Consider the following 19,576-nt stretch of genomic DNA (forward strand, 5'->3'; position numbering starts at 1 on the left):
GATTAGAGGATTTGGGACTTGAGTTAAAAAGGCAGCAGCAAAGAGGAAGCCAGAGACATTAGTGGGCAAGAAACAGAAAGGGTATCAAATGAACTTTAGTGTTTTCATGTTGAGATAAATTCCTTCCTCTTGCCACCTCATAACCCTTTCCCCACTTCTCTCCAGCCCCATCTTGCTTGCTTCTCCAGGCTGTCACCACATATTCCCTTCAACCTCAATACACAAGAGTTTCCCAATACACAACAGTATCTTTATCTATGTTGATGTATTAACATGCATATTGATGATAATTGGAAGTTACAGAACAGTGAGGTTACTCTTATGAGTGAGGGGGGAATTTAAGTGAGTCAGACTGCTACCTCAAGAAGTACACTAAATATCAGTAAAATTTGAAATCAAAGATATTACCATGTAATTAGTCTTTGTTAAAGAAGCTTATAACCAGGTGTTTTTGGTAGGAAGTAGATGATAGGGTTGATTCAGCGGTTGGGGTTGCCAGTCCTCACACAGTGAAAAAACAGACGCATACGAGAGGGAGGGGGGTCATTTGTCTCAGCTTTGAGAATATAGCATTTCAGTTTCCATTATGAACTGTTCCCCTTCTCTTCCATTCTTAAGATGTAACTTCAAAAGAACTAATAATTGCTTACAACAGTATATATGTAGGGAATGTTTTATAAATATTAATTGTCAGTGCATTCTCTCTGATATTATTCTCTTCCTCAATTTTAAATCCCCTATGCAGCTTGCCCAGTGCTTGACACAGTGGTATTCTATAACTTCGTCTTGTATATTTTTAAAATATGCAATCAATAATTGCCTGCATAGCTAAAGTACTATAGAAGGGAAGGTTAGTTACTGAGCCAGAAGCTATACTTTGAACATTTGAAGGTGCATAGCCTGGCAGCTGGTGTGTCGTACTCACTAATATAAAAGGATTACAGAGCAAATGGACCATTCCTGCCCGAGGTTTAAGCATAGGAGAGCTGTAAGACAGTCTTACATGTATGAAAATACAAAAAATTCTGAAGTTACATAATATAAAGCAGATATGTGCCATGAAATGAATACTTAGATATGTTAAAGGAATTCAGAGTAAGTGGTATATTTCATGGAGTGGGTCAGATAAGAAAGGGTTCATAGAAATAGATGTCTTAACATAGATTAGAATAAATGCAGTCATTCAGTGATGATTGTTTGTGAGATTGGGAGTGGTCCTGTTTAATATTTTTATCTCTGAGTAGGATGAAGACCTTGCTTTCAGCTCCTTAAGGTAGATGGTTAGGTGATCTTACTTAATGAGAAATTTATTTGTTCAATTTGCTGCAGCACATTTGTTTTTCTTTCCTAAAGCATAAATGTTCACTTTGCTTGATGGTTTTACTTTGCTTCTTCTCACAAGTTTTCATTTACAGTTTTTACATTTAAGTGTGTAAAACATCCTTGAAGAGTATTATAATCTGAAAATGAAAAGCTTGGGGCACCTAGGTGGCTCAGTCAGTTGGGCGTCTGCCTTTGGCTTATGTCATGATCTCAGGGTCCTGAGATTTAGCCCCACATCGGGGGCTCCCTGCTCAGTGGGGAGTCTGCTTCTCCCTCTACCTCTCCCCGTCCCCCTTTCTCTCTTTCTCTCAGCTAAATAAATAAAATCTTTAAAAAAAAATGAAAAGCTTAAGAATATTCTATTACTTTTCTTTTTAAGTTTGGAGTAGAGGTAAGAAAGATACATATTTAATGTAGCTCATGTCTTTAAAGGTACCTAGTAGATATTTAATAAATACTGAAAGGAAGGAAATAGTAACACCAGTATTCCAGATGTCTATAAATTCCAAGTAATTGATATCTTGATTAAATCAGATTAAAGTTAGGAGTGGTTGCTTGTGTGAAAGACCCAAGTTCAAGGAAGTGTCATTTTGCTCATTAGGAGAACTGGCTATTGCAAACAAACCAAGGAAGACAATGGAAAGGGAGAAAACTTGATACAGATATTTTCAAGGTGTGGTGATGGACAGTGCAGAAATCAAATAGAGAAAGAAAACAAAAGGAGAGAAGAGAGGGCTGTGATATCAGCAGGGGGATGTGGACAAGATGAAGAAGTTCCTAAAACTGGAGAAAACTATTGCTAATTATTGATTTTAAGAGTGGAGGACTGAGTCAAATCTTAAAAAAATAAAGTGAAGCATATTTAAATAAGTGGAAATAAAGCCTTTAATAACCTGAAAAAAAATCAGAAGTAGGTAATTATAAAGAAGATTTTATTTTAGTGAAAGGAAAAAATCTTTCATTGTCTGAAATGTTAGATAGCATTAACAAAAGTAGCTTAAACAATAAGTCCTCCTTATTTTCATTTCATGCATCTTGTATTTCAGCTATTAAGTGTTCCACCTCAGGTCCTTTAGTGATTTTTCAGTGATTCACTGTTGAGGTAATCTATATGTAAAATTACAAAACACTTATTTTATATTGGCACAGTTACTTGTTTTTATTCTCTACTTAGAGTGGTAACAGTAATTTATTCCAGAAAATCAAGTGTTTACCTTACCTCAGCTTTAATATTTAGTTACGGATTAAGGGCCTTTTTTTTTTTTTTTTTAATTTATTTTTTTGACAGAGAGGGCCCAAGTAGGCAGAGGGAGAGGGGAGAAGCAGGCTCCCCACTGAGCAGAGAGCCCAAGGCAGGGCTCGATCCCAGGACCCTGCAATCATGACTTGAGCTGAAGGCAGAAGCTTAACCGACTGAGCCACCCAGGCCCCTCTTAAGGTCCTGTTATGTGCTGTCTGTATCAAGAGTACAAGAAGTGATGGCAAAAATGTTTGTTATAAAGGGGAGCTTACAGTAAAATTGAAGAAGTTGTATGGTGTTACCCATAACATATACAGGTACCAAAAAATGCGTGACAACCAAGGAGAAGATTGTCACGAGTTAGAGTGACTTGATTTCAAGGCTGAAAAGAGAGCTTTCAAACAGTAGGACTTAAATTTGAAGAGTCAGCGACAGATTAGCGTGAGCTATTCACTCTCAGCCAGTGGATATGCTAGGAATAAGGAGCTGCCTGACTTGACTGAAGTGTAAAGGGATAGTGGCCATGGAGAAGATAAATTCATCAAGGAACAGAGCATAAAGGAACATGAGACTTGTGGAAAACCCAGACTTAAAGTACTCCTTAGGATGAGTAAACTGTCAGAGAACTGCATGGAAATGTCTGTTAATAGGAGATAAATTAGAGTAATTGAAGATCACTTTCTGTTCACAATGGAAAGTAATAGTGAATGTTTTCTGGATATCAGGAAGAGTAAAAACAGTACACCTCAGGGCGCCTGAGTGGCTCAGTCGGGTAAGTGTCCAACTCCATCTCAGCTTTGGTCTTGATCTCAGGGTCGTGAGCTCAAGCCTTGTGATGGGCTCCACACTGGACGTGGAGCCTACTTTAAAAACAAAAAACAGTACACCTTTTTGTTTGCTTCCTGGAAGGGAGGTGGAGGCTGACAGAGGCAGGCACGGATGATATGAGAAAAGAGAGAATCAGACGATACAGAGTACTGCCCCTCCAGGTGTGTCCTTTCCCTGATTTGGTAAAGGATATCATAGAGCAGCTCAGTGTCTTTAGCTTTTAGAATCATTAAGGAATGAGGAAATTGTCTCATGTATTGTATAGTTTATTTCATATATGTATTGATTTTATATATAATAGAAATACTGTGAGCAAAATTCATTTAAACAAAATACCACATTCATTGAACAGTTTGAAGAAGCAGAATTTTACTCTAAATTATTTTCCTCAGTTTGAATCCAACTTGATAAGTGATCTAAAGTGTTCACATGTATTACCTTAGTAAAAACTCAATAATAAAGACAACCAGTTTCTTTTAGGTTTAATGAGTTTCGGCAAGAGCTAATCTCCTTTCTCTAGTAAAATAAAATATATACTATAAATACTCTTCTGAGAAAATGGGATCCTTTAGTAACTGCTTTGAGAAGATTTATAACTCTTAAACTCTCGTTTGGAACCTAAATATCTATTGGTTTCAAGTTTAGCACGTATCTTGCTCTGCCTTGAGCGTAAATGAAGACAGAGGAATGCTCTTCCTTAAGAATAGTCTTTTGCTTGTTTTAAGTCTAGAAATTTTTGTTTTGGTAAAATTTTGAATTTAATCAAAGCTTTCTTCATAGAAGCAAACTGTTATTTATTTATGACAGAACACACATGCAGGACTTGAAAGATGTCACTAATAATGTACACTATGAGAACTACCGAAGCAGAAAACTGGCAGCTGTGACTTATAATGGAGTTGATAATAACAAGAATAAAGGGCAGCTTACCAAGTAAGTATACATTGTTTCCTCCAGAAAATGTATCATTTATGTAGTAAATAATCATATTGTTTCATCTTCATCAAATTCTTCTTGGCTACTCAATAGAAAATTGGGATAATATTCTTTATGCACAATAGCAGAAATTTATTGTTAAGCATTGTTTTGGCAGTTTTATGTTTTACTGTTTGTCACAGGAAGTGTTTTATTACCTTGTTCCTTAAGTGAAAGAGCCATGCATTCTCTTCTGGTCATTTGCCATCGTATTTGTAGTCCATATACCACACATTTAATAGATCCGCAATTAGAAATCAAATGGCACCTTTTGCAAATACGTTTTTTGAAGTTTTTGTTTTAATTCCAGTTCGTTAACATACAGTTTTATATTCATGTCAGACGTACAATATAGTGATTCAGCAATTCCATACATCACCCATTGCTTACCATGACAAGTGCACTCCTTAATCCCCATCACCTATTTCACCCATCCCCCCACTCACCTCCCCTCTGGTAAACCATCAGTTTGTTCTCTGTAGTTAAGAGTTTGTTTCTTGGTTTGTCTCGCTCAATCTCTCTTTCTTTTTTTCCCTTTGCTCATTTGTTTCTTAAATTCCACATAGGAGTGACATCATGTGGTATTTGTCTTTTTCTGACTGACTTATTTTGCTTAGCATTATACTCTTTAGCTCCATCTCTATCGTTGCTAGTGGCAAAATTTCATTCTTTTTTATGACTGAATAATAAACCCCTGTATTTTTTTTTTATCCATTCCTCTGTGGGTGGACACTTGGGCTGCTTCCGTATCTTGGCCATTGTAAATAATGCTGGTATAAATGTAGGGGGTGCATGTAACTGTAAATACTTTTTTTTTTAAGGGAAGAGAACAGTTACAAGATCTCTTAACCCATTTTACTTTTAAGATAGACATCCTGTATTCTCTTTAAGGAGACTAAATACAGAGCTTCTACCTTTTATCATGTCTGTTTTGAATAAACCCTTTAGTAGTAGAGTTTTCACTAATACTGCATAGAAACAAGGGACAGGACCAAACAAAAGGAATATTTAGGTGAGTGTAGTCTTGGTTACCTTCTCCATCCCTATTCTGTATTTCCAGGGAGTAAATTAGCTTGAGTTTGGATTTCTTCTCTTGGTTGTTGAACTAGTACGAGTGACTGACAGGTGCGTAGCTTTGCCTTACTAAGCTAGTATATATCTCAAGCTGTGGTGGTTTATGATGGGGTAGGAAAATGAGATGTGTGAGGAGGCCTGTGAATTAGCTGTTACAATTCTTGGTAACAGTACCTGTGCCCCATTTTCCCTTTATTTGGGACTGTTGAAGATCATAAATATTAATGCAAACCATTTTAACAATTGTGTACATTTGTAGCCAGATGTTATCTACTGTTAGAGGATAATCCTGAAGGATCATCTGTACAAATAATGGAAAAGGCAAGTTTTGAAAAATAGCAGTGTAGTACTGTGTTTTATAGTGGTCAGCATTCCTTATATTGGAAAAGAAGAGTGTTCTTTTTTTCTTTTTTAGTTACATCTCCACAGTGGCCCTAAATTCCAGAAGAAAGCAAACAAAGCATTAACAGTCACTGGCAGGCACAGGCAGTTCTCTTTTAAAACTGATCGTAGATCTAATTCTATGTTTATTTCCTTCTATATTTTTCTAATGATGTTGGGGTCATAGACCCTTTGAATTAGATTTCTTCTTATATTGTTACTTAATTTTGAATTTCTCCTTATGCTATTAATATGCTTATATTTGAGGAACTTTACTGATCAATTCCTAGGTTTTCTGGTTTCAACAATCTGCTGAGAGTGATTGTTAAAAAGGTAAATTTCTAGGTTTAATCATTGGCAGAAATTCTGATTCAGTAGATGTGGGTTGGACCTAAGTACCCTGTATGGTCTTGATACAGGTGATTAGTCAATGTATACTTTGCAAATCACTGACTTTTAGGAATTTAGGAATGCTGCTTTAAAAATTGATTTCGTTAGTATTTCAACATGTGTTTATATTTAAAATACAAGATTCTATTTGAGGTAAGGTTCAGTGCATTAGAAAAAGACTTTTATCTATTTCTTTGTAGCAAAATTTGTATCAGGCTACTTTATTTAGCACAAAAACATAAGGATCCATCATAGTACATATTGTTCATAATTTCCTAATCCATTTTAAATGCATTTCACTAGCTTATGGACTTTTTAACTGTTTAAAAGAAAAATGTGAGTAATTAAAGCCACCGATAATTTTATATGTGAAAAGGAAATGTACTGTCAGTACCTATTTTTCACTAAATGTCTGCAGTTAGTGTTTGATTTTTTTCTTCTACACATTTTTTCATGTCCTAGAAATAAAGAATTGTTTACATATTTCAAATATAAGGCTTTTAAAATAGTGCTATTGCGATATTTCTGCTGTTGGATTCAAGTAATGCAATTCAGAGAAAAATAGTAAACCTTACAGTGTTGTTAAAAATTCTTTTACATAAATAGAATTCCAGTGTGGATTACTTGAGTTAAACTATATAACCCAGGCAAAAACATAAAAAGTAGAATACTGTTGGATATGTGTTTTTTAATGAAATTAATCACATCCAGACTTTGTGAAAATGATAAAAATGTTTGTACTGCTAAAAAGCAAATTGCCCCAGGTGTTAGTATAATATTTTGTGTTAATAGTCAGTAGGAAAGTATGTTTAAAGATTGGACCAAATGGAGAATGGCGTGATTAGAATAGATATTGATATGATTTATTACATTAGGTTTTTACTACTTTATTGAATAATATACTGAATCTGAAAGAAGTCACTTGGAAGTTTGATCCATTGGTTGTATCTTACATTATCTCGAAAATGTTAGCAATTTCAGAAAGCATTTCAGCTGAATATTTGTTGTTTAAATCAGTATCAACAACTTACGGTGCTTTAGCTGATGTTGAAGTGCTATAAACTAAGGATTCCTCCCTGCATAACTGAAAAGAATGGCTATTATTTAAATATGTGATACAAGCAAATATGAGTTTAGGCTTCTTAGTGATGTTCTAGTTGTATTGCTCTCAAGGGACTCTTCCCTCCATAGCAGTGTATCCTTTGATAATAGTCACAGGAAGAGGTTGAGGTTGTGGGGGGGTTTGGAATGGAAGAGGCAGAGTCATTAAACAAAAATTGCCACTTCTCCAACCACCTCCCTCTACTATGAATCTGAACTCAGAGCACCCCCGCATGGACCCAAATACTGCATTTCTAACACCTAACATCACAGTTCGCCCTTAATAGAAGCATTTTTAATACTGGAAGATACACTCTGTGGGATTATGTTATAGTACTTTGATTAATCACTGAGGGAGATTGCTCTCCTGTCACCTGGAGGTTTTTACACCTCCAGATACACCTGGCACAGTGTACCTCAGGTAAGGGCTGGTTAAGAGGGAGTAGGTCTGTCTTCTTGAAAGTGAGAAATGGGCTATCTGTAATTTGGAAGTTTTCAGGCAGATCACTTTAGGCAAGACCTTGTATAGAAATTGATTCTCTTACAATTTGCACAGGCTCAAGTAATTCTTGGAAGACTTCATATAAATATAGAGAACCCAGTTTGAAGACCACTGAACTGGACAATCTCTTTGGTCCTTAAAAAAAGAAAGGTGGTCATTTTATCACTTCATCACGTTGCATGGTCTCTAAATAGCATCTGCAGGCAATTTGAAGAAGAAATAAAATTGATAATAAGAACATTTACTTATCTACTGATTGCTAATGGACCTATGTTTTTTTCATTGTCCTCACACAATATTTATACATATACAAATCTATTAAAAATTTACAGTCATATTAACCTTTGTATGGCAGTATATACTCCACAATGTGCTAATCACAATTTAGTTTTAGAGTATAAGCTATTTTTTTAAGTATTAGGTAGTGAACTAGGTTAATGAATCCTTTTTTTTTTTTAAGATTTTATTTATTTATTTGAGAGAGAGAGATTGAGAGAAGGAGTGGGAGGAGGGGAAGGGGAAACGCAGACTCCCTGCAGAGCAGGGAGCCTCATGCGGACCCGATCCCAGGACCCTGGGATCATGACCTGAGCTAAAGGCAGACACTTAACTAACTGAGCCACCCAGGCACCCCCTTAATGAATCTTATATTTAATTTTCTGCGGCAGTTTTGGGTGCACTGTAGAATATACTGAAAAATGGTTAAAAATATTTGGTTTGTGTATCTGAAAACGTGCCTTTCTGTTAGGTTAGTGGTCCTAGAATGATTATATTTGGAAGGTCCCTAAAATAAGATTTAGGCATCACATTGTACATCTTAAATTTATACAGTATTATATGTCAGTTATATCTCAGTAAAGCTGGGAAGAAACCAAGATTTAGATTATGTGGTTAAAATCTGAAAAGTAGCTGAGCTTATCTCATCAAATACTAATTTGCCTCAAGGCCAAAGTCTGGAAGAGTGGGCACTATTCCTAGCAGCTATTCAGGTATTGCTTGTATTTGGCAAAGAAAATATCAAGTCATCAATTGAAATACTTCTTAAATCCTCAGGGAGCGTGTGTCTTGTTCACCCCGATTGGAGAGTTTGGAGGGTGGTAGGCAATTGGAAGTAACAGGGAGGTCAAGTTCCAGATAAAGAAGATTCAACAAGGGGTTGTAAAGGAAAAGGAAGAAGAATTAGCAATATCCAGATGGTAAATCTCTTAAAGGGAGGTGATCTCCAATAAGGGGAAGGTTAACTTCTTATCTATTTATTTATTACTATTTTTTATAAACCTTCAAGTTCTTCCTTCCTTGGTCTTGTTTTGTATGTTTTACTTTAAATCAAATTTGATTGGTGACTCTTTTATGAACTGTTGTCTATCATTGGCACCAGTTATGACAGTTGGTATCTTGTTCCAAGTTGGGCATACCCTGTTACCTCTTCCCCATATGTTATTTTTCTGTTTGTATAGCTTTCTCCATCTGTAAGCTTGAGAAAACTTTATGGATAATCAAATTCCTAGAAATGATTAAAAATACAGGTTTCCAAATGCTGATTCTCAGAAGTCTTTTGGTACATGATAGTTTTCATTAAAAGAGAAATAAAGACAATTTTCTGAAATTTTCCAGAGTTTTTTCAAAAAATTACATTTATTCAGCTGTATCTTTTACTCTTTGTTAAAATGTCCTTTCATGAAAATAAAATGATAATGAATATTGCTTTATGTTTGGCTATAATGTTCTCATGTGGTAAAATGAAGTGTTGGTATAGTTTCCCAAAATTTTGGAAATTTTTTTGTTCTTTGACATCTAAATGAAATTCCTTTGAAAATTTTTGTATGAAAGTTACTACATGTCTGTGTACATAGTGGCCTGCTAACCATTGGAGCAAAAAGTATGTGAATGTATTTGTTTAATGTGTTCTTCAGGAAAGACCACACATAATTTCAGTGAAATGTGGTTGTCTTCTGTACTCAAAATGTGGGTTGTGTAACACAGCCACAGTGAACCTTACTAGATCAGCCTTGTGTGGTCCTTGCTGTGATTTTGCTGTTTGTCACATGAAAGGGTAAGTCATCTGGTGGCTTTCAGGAGCTATAACGCATTAAAGAGATCCCTAGAAGGAGTTATGTTAAATCTTCATGGATTTAGCGAGATATGCAGGTTATGTTATACGTTTTTGTTTTTCTTTTCTTTTCTTTTTTTTTTTTTTAAAGGATTTTATCTATTTATTTGACAGAGAGAGAGACAGCCAGCGAGAGAGGGAACACAAGCAGGGGGAGTGGGAGAGGAAGAAGCAGGCTTCCAGCAGGGTGCCCGATGTGGGGCTCAATCCCAGGACCCTGGGATCACGCCCTGAGCCCTGAGCCAAAGGCTCAATGACTGAGCCACCCAGGCGCCCCTACCTTTTTGTTTCTTTTAATTCTTTTACCAGGCCTTTTCATTTCTTTGGCTGAGTTGCTTTAAATTTTTCCGAGAAGCTTAAGTGTATAAGCGTTAGCCTATCTGTGTGTGTAAAGAGGAGTTTCCATTAAAAGGCAGCTAGGCTATAATATAATTTAAATGCTTTTTCCAGCCATCTAGTAAAAAGGTTTTATTTGGAAAAAAATGTTTAATGTGATGAAAAAAATGACCCTTCTTCCTGCATTTTCTACATTGTAAGCATAATTTTGTATTACAGTTTTTTAAATATCACTTTTAATAAAGATGACTAGAAATGAGGTGCTAATTTAAAAATTAAAGAGATTCAGAAGATCATTTTTACTGGTGAGAGGCTTCAAAAAATCCATTTTAGATATATATATATGACCTTTTTTTTTTTTAATAACACTGGAAAATCATTTCATTTGGTCAGGAGTCAAGCCTCTGACAAGGCTGAAAAACTTAAAATATCTCAATATGAAATATTGAATAACTGTTTTTGAAAGTACACATATTTAAATAGGTCTAGAAATTTGAGCAGCCTGTCAGAAGATAATTACACAGCATGTTTAATTTCATAATGATTTGGTATAGTAATTACTAACAGTATTTTGGGAAAGAAATTAACTAGCTTTAACAAATTCTGCCATAAACTTATGTTTTAGGGCACATACTTTAATTACTTAATTTGTGAAATCTCTGAATTTGCCTTTAATTGTTGCTTTTAGTGCAGTTTGCTGTTAGTGTTCTAAGTCTCTTTTTTTGTTCTGTTATATATGACACAGTTGAAGGCATAAGTGGCTATTTGTTTTTCCAAAGACTTAAGCAGTTTTAGGATGTAGAGACATTTAATATTTAAATTTTGAATTTAAAAACAAATTTCAAAACATAGCCTGTTGGTCTGTAGTCTTCTATTTTCCCTCTCGAGCTATTTAAATAAAAATCTAGATGACAATGTTAACTTTTGGTTAGTTGGTAGCCTTTTCATGTGCAAATTATACAATAAATTCTTTAAATGAATTACCTTCTTCCTCCCAAGGATAAAATTAAATGAACATGGTATTGATAGATTATTATAAGTAAGAATATATATTAAATTTTAAAATCACTCTGAGTTTCTAATATGTTTACAGTGTCGAGCTGTTGTTTTCAAATTGCAACAGTATTATTGAATAATCTCTCTTGCTCAAACATACATATTCAGTTAACATCGTCAACTAAAAATATAGCTACTAGATTATTTCTTTTCTAGAGTCTAAAACGTTTTTGTGAGGGTGGGAGAAGTGAGGTTTATAGACTCTTTCAAAATCTAACAAAAGCTTTGGACCCTCTCACCAGAAAAATGCTTGCATGGACACACAAATTTTGTACGTCATTTTAGGGGATTCATTGGCACTCTGCCCAAGAGATTGGAAGCCCCTATATTAAAAACACCTGCCATAAAGATGAGAACTATGTTATCAGGAAAGACCCTAACTTTTAATGAAATAATGTTATTTATATTTAAAAATTGATTTTGGTTGACCTCACTTTTTGAATGCAAGTTTTTGTTCTAAGTTAATGTTTGGTTTAGTTTAATTTTCAGAACTTCTGATTAATTGCTTAATTGTTAAAATATGCCTCAGGTTTTTAAGTTTACTTTTAGTGAAGAAATATCCTTTAGTTAACATTTTATTCGAATTTACAGTAACGGCAAAAAACAGACTTGATCACAGTAGTACTTCATGTCTTCGTCCTCCCTTTTTGCTAAAAAAAAAAAAAAAAAATCAGTAGTCAATGTTCTGTCCTGTTGCTTTTATTTAATATATTCCATCTGGCTATCTTGTCCTCCTCCTTGATAGGGAAGAAGAGTGCTGTAAAAATACTCAGCCTCATAAGGAGAGAAGTCTACCATAATCAAAGTGTGTCACATTAACCCTTGAAGTTATAGGTGAAATCCAAGGCCTGATTTTGGTTTTATTTGTAAGCCATAATTTAATTTCTTAAAGTGCTTTACCAAGATAAAATTCACCAATTTAAAATGTGCAATTCAGTGATCAAAGCCTGTTGATGTGGAGGCAAAATAAACATGTTTCATCAACAAAGTCAAAGAGGGCATGTCTCTTTTAAGTTTTCCTGTGTGTTGAATAGTTTTCAAAGATCCTCAGTCATAGAGCACAGGTTTCTTTCCTCCCTGGGACTGTAGTGAGTTACTGATGCTTTGGCATTCACGTGTGTCTTTTTAAGTACACTTGCATTATGATAAAGCTCGTTTGCAATATTTTTCAACATGAAAATTTTGATCAAAATTGTGCAGAGATTTGAGCCTGTGGACTTTAATGTCAGTAGAGTGAAATACTTACATTTAACTATGCTTGTGTCTGTTTTCTGATATTTCAGAAGTAATTATCGGGGGTATTTATTTGCTTCTGATTCTCTCTCTTACGTATCATCTGTGTATGTGTTTTATCACCAGACTTCTTTTTAAAATAAGACAAGAAATTAAGACAATGAAATATTTGAATTAGGTGGAATGAATTTCATGAGCAGTGAAATTATTATAAGTGGCGTAGAAATATTCTGCATACCTAAATGAAAAACTTTCTAGGGATTGACTGGTAATCATTTCTAACATGGTAATTCAGTTACTGAGTTAAAAATATTCTACATATATTAACTTCATTAGCTCAGTTCCTTTTTTCACATTAAAATTTTGTTTAAAGTACAATATTAAATAATTTTCTTCTCATTTTCCATTCTGTGAGTATCATTTGGGAATGTTTACTTTCCATTCTACAGTTTATTTTATTTCTTCTTTTTTTTCCTTCTACAGTTTGTCATCTTTAGTTTTGATATGCACTAGGTTAAGAGAAACATCCTGCTAACAGTTTGTTTTTTATATCTGTTTTCATAGTAATTATTCGTTAGAGATTCAAGTTTAAATATAAAACCTTATGGAAGGAAATTCTAGAGTATAAATATTTATAAATTGTACAGCTTCTAAAGAATTTTTAATGCATTTATACAGAAAACTTCAAATCTGTGTTCTTTGTCATTTAAGGTGGTGTCAGAATAATTGAAAAATTATTTTCAAACTTATTTTCAAAGAACAATTTAATAATGGGATTCAGCATATCATTTGTTTTCATCACTTTTGGGAGTTTTGTATTGAATTCATATTTAGACTTTTGATGTTTATCCTTCATGTTCACAACAGGAGCCCTCTTGCACAAATGGAAGAAGAAAGAAGGGAGCATGTCGCGAAGATGAAGAAGATGGAGATGGAGATGGAGCAGGTGTTTGAGATGAAGGTCAAAGAAAAAGTTCAAAAACTGAAGGATTCAGAAGCTGAGGTAATCAACCTAACATTTTCACATCTTATAGACACATTATTTCTTTTTAAAATAATAATAGCGTCAATAGTATAGATAATAAAACCTTTCTGCACATATTTTTTCAAATTTAATATAATGCCCTAATGTAATAAAATGGAGAAGCACTTTGTTTATAATAATATATACTTCAGTATGTAACTGTTTGGCCATACATGTACTTGGTAGGAAGATATAATAGAATACTTATAATGAATTATCAATTTTAATGAACAAACTACGAGAAATGAAATTATAAGCTATTTCATATATTCAAGGTAAAAAGAGTAAAGATCAGGAATTTTGGGTGTATGTAAGAATAAAAACTAGTATTAGAAAATAATAATAATAGGGGCGCCTGGGTGGCACAGCGGTTAAGCATCTGCCTTCGGCTCAGGGCGTGATCCCGGCATTATGGGATCGAGCCCCACATCAGGCTCTTCCGCTGTGAGCCTGCTTCTTCTTCTCCCACTCCCCCTGCTTGTGTTCCCTCTCTCGCTGGCTGTCTCTATCTCTGTCAATAAATAAATAAAATCTTAAAAAAATAATAATAATAATAATAAACCAGAGTTATTTGCATATGAATGAGAGAACAAAAGAAAGAACTTTAACTGAACTAAGGGCTTTCCAGGATAAATTACAGAGGGCCAAAGGGGAGAAAACAGAAGGAATGTGATATTGTCGTAAATGAGTTGGGCATGTTTATAATATAGTGTCAGAGTAATTGCCAGTGTTAGCAATTTGGTAGAATAGTGACAAAGCATCCCAGCAAGCTTATCTACTACCTTGGATGTTGAGGCATACATTTAGTTTCTGTAAATCAGAAAGACCTTGAAGACATTTCCTTACACTTCCTTCAAGAAGTGAAAGATGGAGGGAAAAAAACACTAATATGAGAATTGAGTAATAGTTGGTTTGATAGATATTAATATGAAGTATTTTTAAAATGACCTTTAATGTTAAAATTCAGTGAGACCCCTGTGTTTATATGTGGTTCCACTAATAATATTTGTATCTAAATGTATTAAAGGGGGTTTCAGGGGTGCCTGGGTGGCACAGCGGTTAAGCATCTGCCTTCGCTCAGGGCGTGATCCCGGTGTTATGGGATCGAGCCCCCACATCAGGCTCCTCCGCTATGAGCCTGCTTCTTCCTCTCCCACTCTCCCTGCTTGTGTTCCCTCTCTCGCTGGCTGTCTCTATCTCTGTCGAATAAATAAATAAAATCTTTTAAAATAAATAAATAAATAAATAAATAAATAAATAAATAAATAAAAGGGGTTTCAGATCTATTTTTGTTACATCCTTATGGTTGATCTCGTTGCTTTTGTAATTACTGCATAAAATACTGATACTCTCTTTGACTAAATAACCAAAAGTATTTTAATCCACTAAATAGAATGCATGGAGTGAGTAAAATAATGAGTAATTTTGAGGAAATGTTTATATTCCACATTAGATTACTCTTAAATTACTAGGCTTTAAATGTGCTCTCTTACTTTAAAAAAAACAAAAACAAAAACAAAAACGGGGGGTCTCGGTGGCTCAGCTGTTAAGTGTCTGCCTTCGGCTCAGGGCGTGATCCGAGGATCCTGGGATGGAGTCCTACATCGGGCTCCCGCTCCACTGGGAGCCTGCTTCTTCCTCTTCACACTCCCCCTGCTTGTGTTCCCTCTCTCACTGGCTGTCTATCTTTGTCAAATAAATAAGTAAAATCTTTAAAAACAACAACAACAACAACTTTGTTGTTACATTTGTCATAAACTTAATGCAGCAAAGATATGGAATAGTTCCTTCTGGTTTGAGACTGCAAAGCACTGCAGGAATAGTATCCCTAGTATCTGTTATTAATAAGATGACATTTTAGAGATTAAGTTTAGTCTTTTTATTTATCAGCCTTTTATTAACTCTGTCCATTTGAGTTTCTATCCTTTAACTAGTGAGTAATCTGGAAAATCTAACAGGGGGAATAAAAGCAGGAATAATCAAGAGTCTGTATTACCTCTACACTTAGATTTCATTGAAAATCTAAAAGTAGTCGAATTTACATTTGCTATAGACATATTTTAGAAACTGCTCCTAAGAGTAAATGTTATAAACAAATAATTATGAAACTGTAGCTGAAAAACCCTTCAGGAGTTTTTATGATTTCTATGAGTGGTGAAAACAGAGTTTTGAGAAACTTAACTCTTTGAAGGATGAAATCTTAGCATTGGAAGAACCTGTAAAGAGATCTGCCAAGTTTCTCCTAATACTGTAAGCCATCTAAGTATGTTAATATATAGGTGAAGAGACCTATTTAACCTTGTTTTAATATAGTTTTTTCTCAAGTTAATTAGTGGTAGAAATGTTTGTTTAGGGCACAGCTGCTAATATCCAGCAGCACAGTGCATCAGGCAGAGTACTAAGCATCCTTAATGTATTGTGTCGTTAAATCCACACCATGACCCTATGAGGTAGATACTATTGTCCGTCTCCCTTTTTTTTTTTTTTTTTTTTTTTAAAGATTTTATTTATTTGACAGAGAGAGACACAGCCAGCGAGAGAGGGAACACAGGCAGGGGGAGCGGGAGAGGAAGAAGCAGGCTCATAGCGGAAGAGCCTGACGTGGGGCTCGATCCCATAACGCGGGGATCACGCCCTGAGCCGAAGGCAGACGCTTAACGACTGAGCCACCCAGGCGCCCCTGTCCGTCTCCCTTTTTATACATGAGAGGAAGGATAAATTAACTTGGTCAGTGCTGCATATTGTTGTAAGTTGAACCCATTAATTCTTTAAGTTTGTTCTTAATCACTAGACAAGTCCACAGTCTTGTATCCACAGTTTCAAATCCTAAATCCTAACAAGCTCTGGAAACTGCAAAACCAGACATAGAACTAATAGTTTTATTCCACTTGGTGTGACTATTTATAAAATTTACTGCAAAAAATAGTAATATGTTTGATGCTAAGGTAGCTGCTACCCTGGACAGTCCAGAAGGTGTTTTATAAATGTAGTATATACACCTTTCTAAGGAATACTGCCTTTCTAAAATCTGAACAAGTCAGAATTTTGGAAGACCACTAACCCCAGCATCTCTTGAGAGGGCTTGTAACCTGTACTTTTTACCTACATGCAATTAACACAAAAGATACTTATATGTAACATCAATGTACGGATAAAGGATGAACACACCTGCAAACTTACTACCCAGCTTAAAAAATAAGACCTCATTAGTTCATTTAAGGCCCTGTGTGCCTCTCCCCTGTGGTAGTTCTTTCTCCTTCTCTGAGGTAACTACTGTGAATTGTGTGTTTATGATTCCCTTGCGTTTTTTTTTTTTTAATATCTAGAGGCATTTTCCTGTGTTCCTGTTTTCTGATATTTTCTTAGTAACTTGTTTGCTATAATCAGGAAGATGATATCTCAAATTTGACTCATTTTTGCTTAAATTTATCTTAAATGGTTTTGTTTTGTAGGAATCGCATGAAATATTTGCAGTAGGAATAAATATGAAGTCACTTTTTGTGGTTTACAAAATAATCGAGAAAACAAATTATATGCAAAATTTTACTATAATCCAAATTCAAGATGTTAACTCACTGATGTAATATGATCATTAATAGAACATGATTCCTGGACATCTGAAAGCTTTGAATGGTTTTTAGATATTAAGTGTATTTAGATTCAACCTGATTTTTTTTTTATTGGTGTGACTATTTTCTTCAGAAATAGATTGACTAGCGCCTAAATGAAAGTATTTAGTGAACCATTACATAAGCCATTTGTTTCTGCAGTTACTTTGCAAGAGTGTTTCTACTTCTCAGCCAGCATTCTTCACAGCATTAATTCTCAATGTAGGGAAAATATCTGCTTTGCAATCACTAGGGCTTGTTGAAAATGCAGATTTCTAGTCTTAACACTAAGAGATTCTAATTCAGTATGTCTGGGTAAGGTCCAGTATACTATATTTTGAACAAGCACCCTTGGTGATTTGTATGAAGACTAACATTTGAGAAACTGCTGCTTTTATAGGAATCGGGGAAGCTTACTGTGATCTTAGAGCTCCTTAAGTCCTTATCTACCTGCTTTCTTTCCACTTGTCTCAGCTTTCTGAATTTGGAATTAGTAGACGGATTCATTCCTGGTTCTTCCGATTTTCTGGTTAATGATCTTGGGCAAGTGACTTAAACTCTGCAACTGTTCGCTCATCTGTAAAATGAGGACAGTGATGTCTTCCTTGCCTTGTTTCTGCATGCTTATGAGTAATGAAAAGTGAGATTATAAATAAGATAGGATATGTCCACTGTAAAGCGCAACAGAACTCTAAACTCATCGCACTTTTTTCCCCGATTTCCCAAAATCATTTTCTTGGATGACTGGCCTTTTGGGTGGCAAGTCCTACAGAAGGAGAAATTCTAAGACAGTGCTTTCCAGGTCGTATTCTGAATTTATAGCACAAGAACTCAGTGCTTATTAAACATTAGGATGCCTGGGTGAAACATACTTTGCTCCTGATTTCTTAAACAGTTTTATCTTATATATCGTGCTGTGATTTAGCTCCAAAGGCGCCATGAGCAAATGAAAAAGAATTTGGAAGCACAGCACAAAGAATTAGAGGAAAAGCGTCGTCAGTTTGAAGATGAGAAAGCAAACTGGGAAGCCCAACAACGTATTTTAGAACAACAGAACTCGTCCAGGTAATTAATATCAGATTCCTAAGAAATGTGTGTATTGATGTTTTAAGGAATTATTGTCTTGTTTATTTTAAAAGACCTTACCCAGGGCGCCTGGGTGGCTTAGTCGGTTAAGCGTCTGCTTTCAATTCAGGTCATGATCCCAGGGTCCTGGGATCGAGTCCCACATCGGACTCCCTGCTCGGTGAGGAGTCTGCTTCTCCCGCTCCCGCCCTTCCCCTGGTTCCTGTGCACTCGCTCTCTCTCAAATAAATAAAAAAATAAAATCTTTTAAAAAAAATAAATAAAAGACTTTACCCATTATCACCCAAGCACAGTTAATTTCATGGATGAATATTTTTATATAGATGGATGCAATCTGTCTACTCTAACAGTATTTCTTTTCATTACAAACATTTTCCATGACTTAACAGTCTTCAGATTATGATTTCATAACTTCATAGCATTCTGCCTAGTTGACTCACCATAATCAATTCCTTATCTCCTCCCTTCAGTTGGACAAGATAGTTGTATTTGATCATTGGCAAGCATAGAAAACACTGCTACAAAGATCTTTTATACATTTAGGGGTGTGTTTTAGTTTTTGTTGAATTATTTCTTTAGAATAAAAATTATTTCTTAAGATAAAATTTTGGATATCTAATTCCAAATAACAACTGATGAGTTACTTGTTCTTAGTTTACACAAAACTCGGTATTATTTGTGCCTTGACTTTGTTCTTATTTTTGTTAGTCCCATTAAAAACTGAGAAGTTGTATCCCTCTAAGAATTCTACAGTTTACCCTCACTGCTAAATATTTTCAAGGTTAGATATTTGCTCTATAATACTGTCCTTCTATTAACTTTTCCCTAGCAAAGAGGAAAATCTACTGGTAAAAGCAAATGTAATTCAGAATTCAAATGGCAGTAAAAGAAAAGGATACTGAATTTGATGTCAGTTGGTATTTTTCAGTTCACACTATTTCATCTGGAAAGAATTGTTCGCATACATTAAAAATGGGTTTTGTCCTATTTTTACTATTTATCCTGAAATTTTGTCAACTATTCAGTTGTTACAGTTTTCCATTGTCCTCATTATTCACTTTTAAAACCTTATATATGTATATATGTATATTTTTTTTAATTTTATTTATTTACTTTTGAGGAAGAAAGAGAGCAGGGGGGAGGGCAGAGGGAGAGGGAGAGAGAATCTTAAGCACGCTCCACAGCCAGTGTGGAACCCAAAACGGGGCTCGATCTCACAACCCTGAGATCATGACCTGAGCCAACGTCAAGAGTCCAATACTTAACTGACCGAGTCACCCAGGCACCCCTTTTAATTTTTTAAATAAAA

At 35.0% G+C, this 19,576-nt stretch overlaps 1 protein-coding gene across 1 annotated transcript in view; it reads left to right on the forward strand.

Annotated features, from left to right (window-relative positions):
• The window catches only part of SEPTIN7 (septin 7), a 124,464-nt gene that overhangs the window by 101,446 nt on the left and 3,442 nt on the right, over positions 1-19,576 (forward strand). The window contains exons 10-12 of the mRNA XM_057304492.1: positions 4,199-4,324; positions 13,417-13,552; positions 18,107-18,246. Of these exons, the coding sequence (XP_057160475.1) occupies positions 4,199-4,324; positions 13,417-13,552; positions 18,107-18,246 (402 nt within the window). The remainder of the gene's footprint in view (positions 1-4,198; positions 4,325-13,416; positions 13,553-18,106; positions 18,247-19,576) is intronic.

Source organism: Ursus arctos, unplaced genomic scaffold, assembly GCF_023065955.2.
Source record: "Ursus arctos isolate Adak ecotype North America unplaced genomic scaffold, UrsArc2.0 scaffold_3, whole genome shotgun sequence".
Classification (NCBI taxonomy): Eukaryota; Metazoa; Chordata; class Mammalia; order Carnivora; family Ursidae; genus Ursus; species Ursus arctos.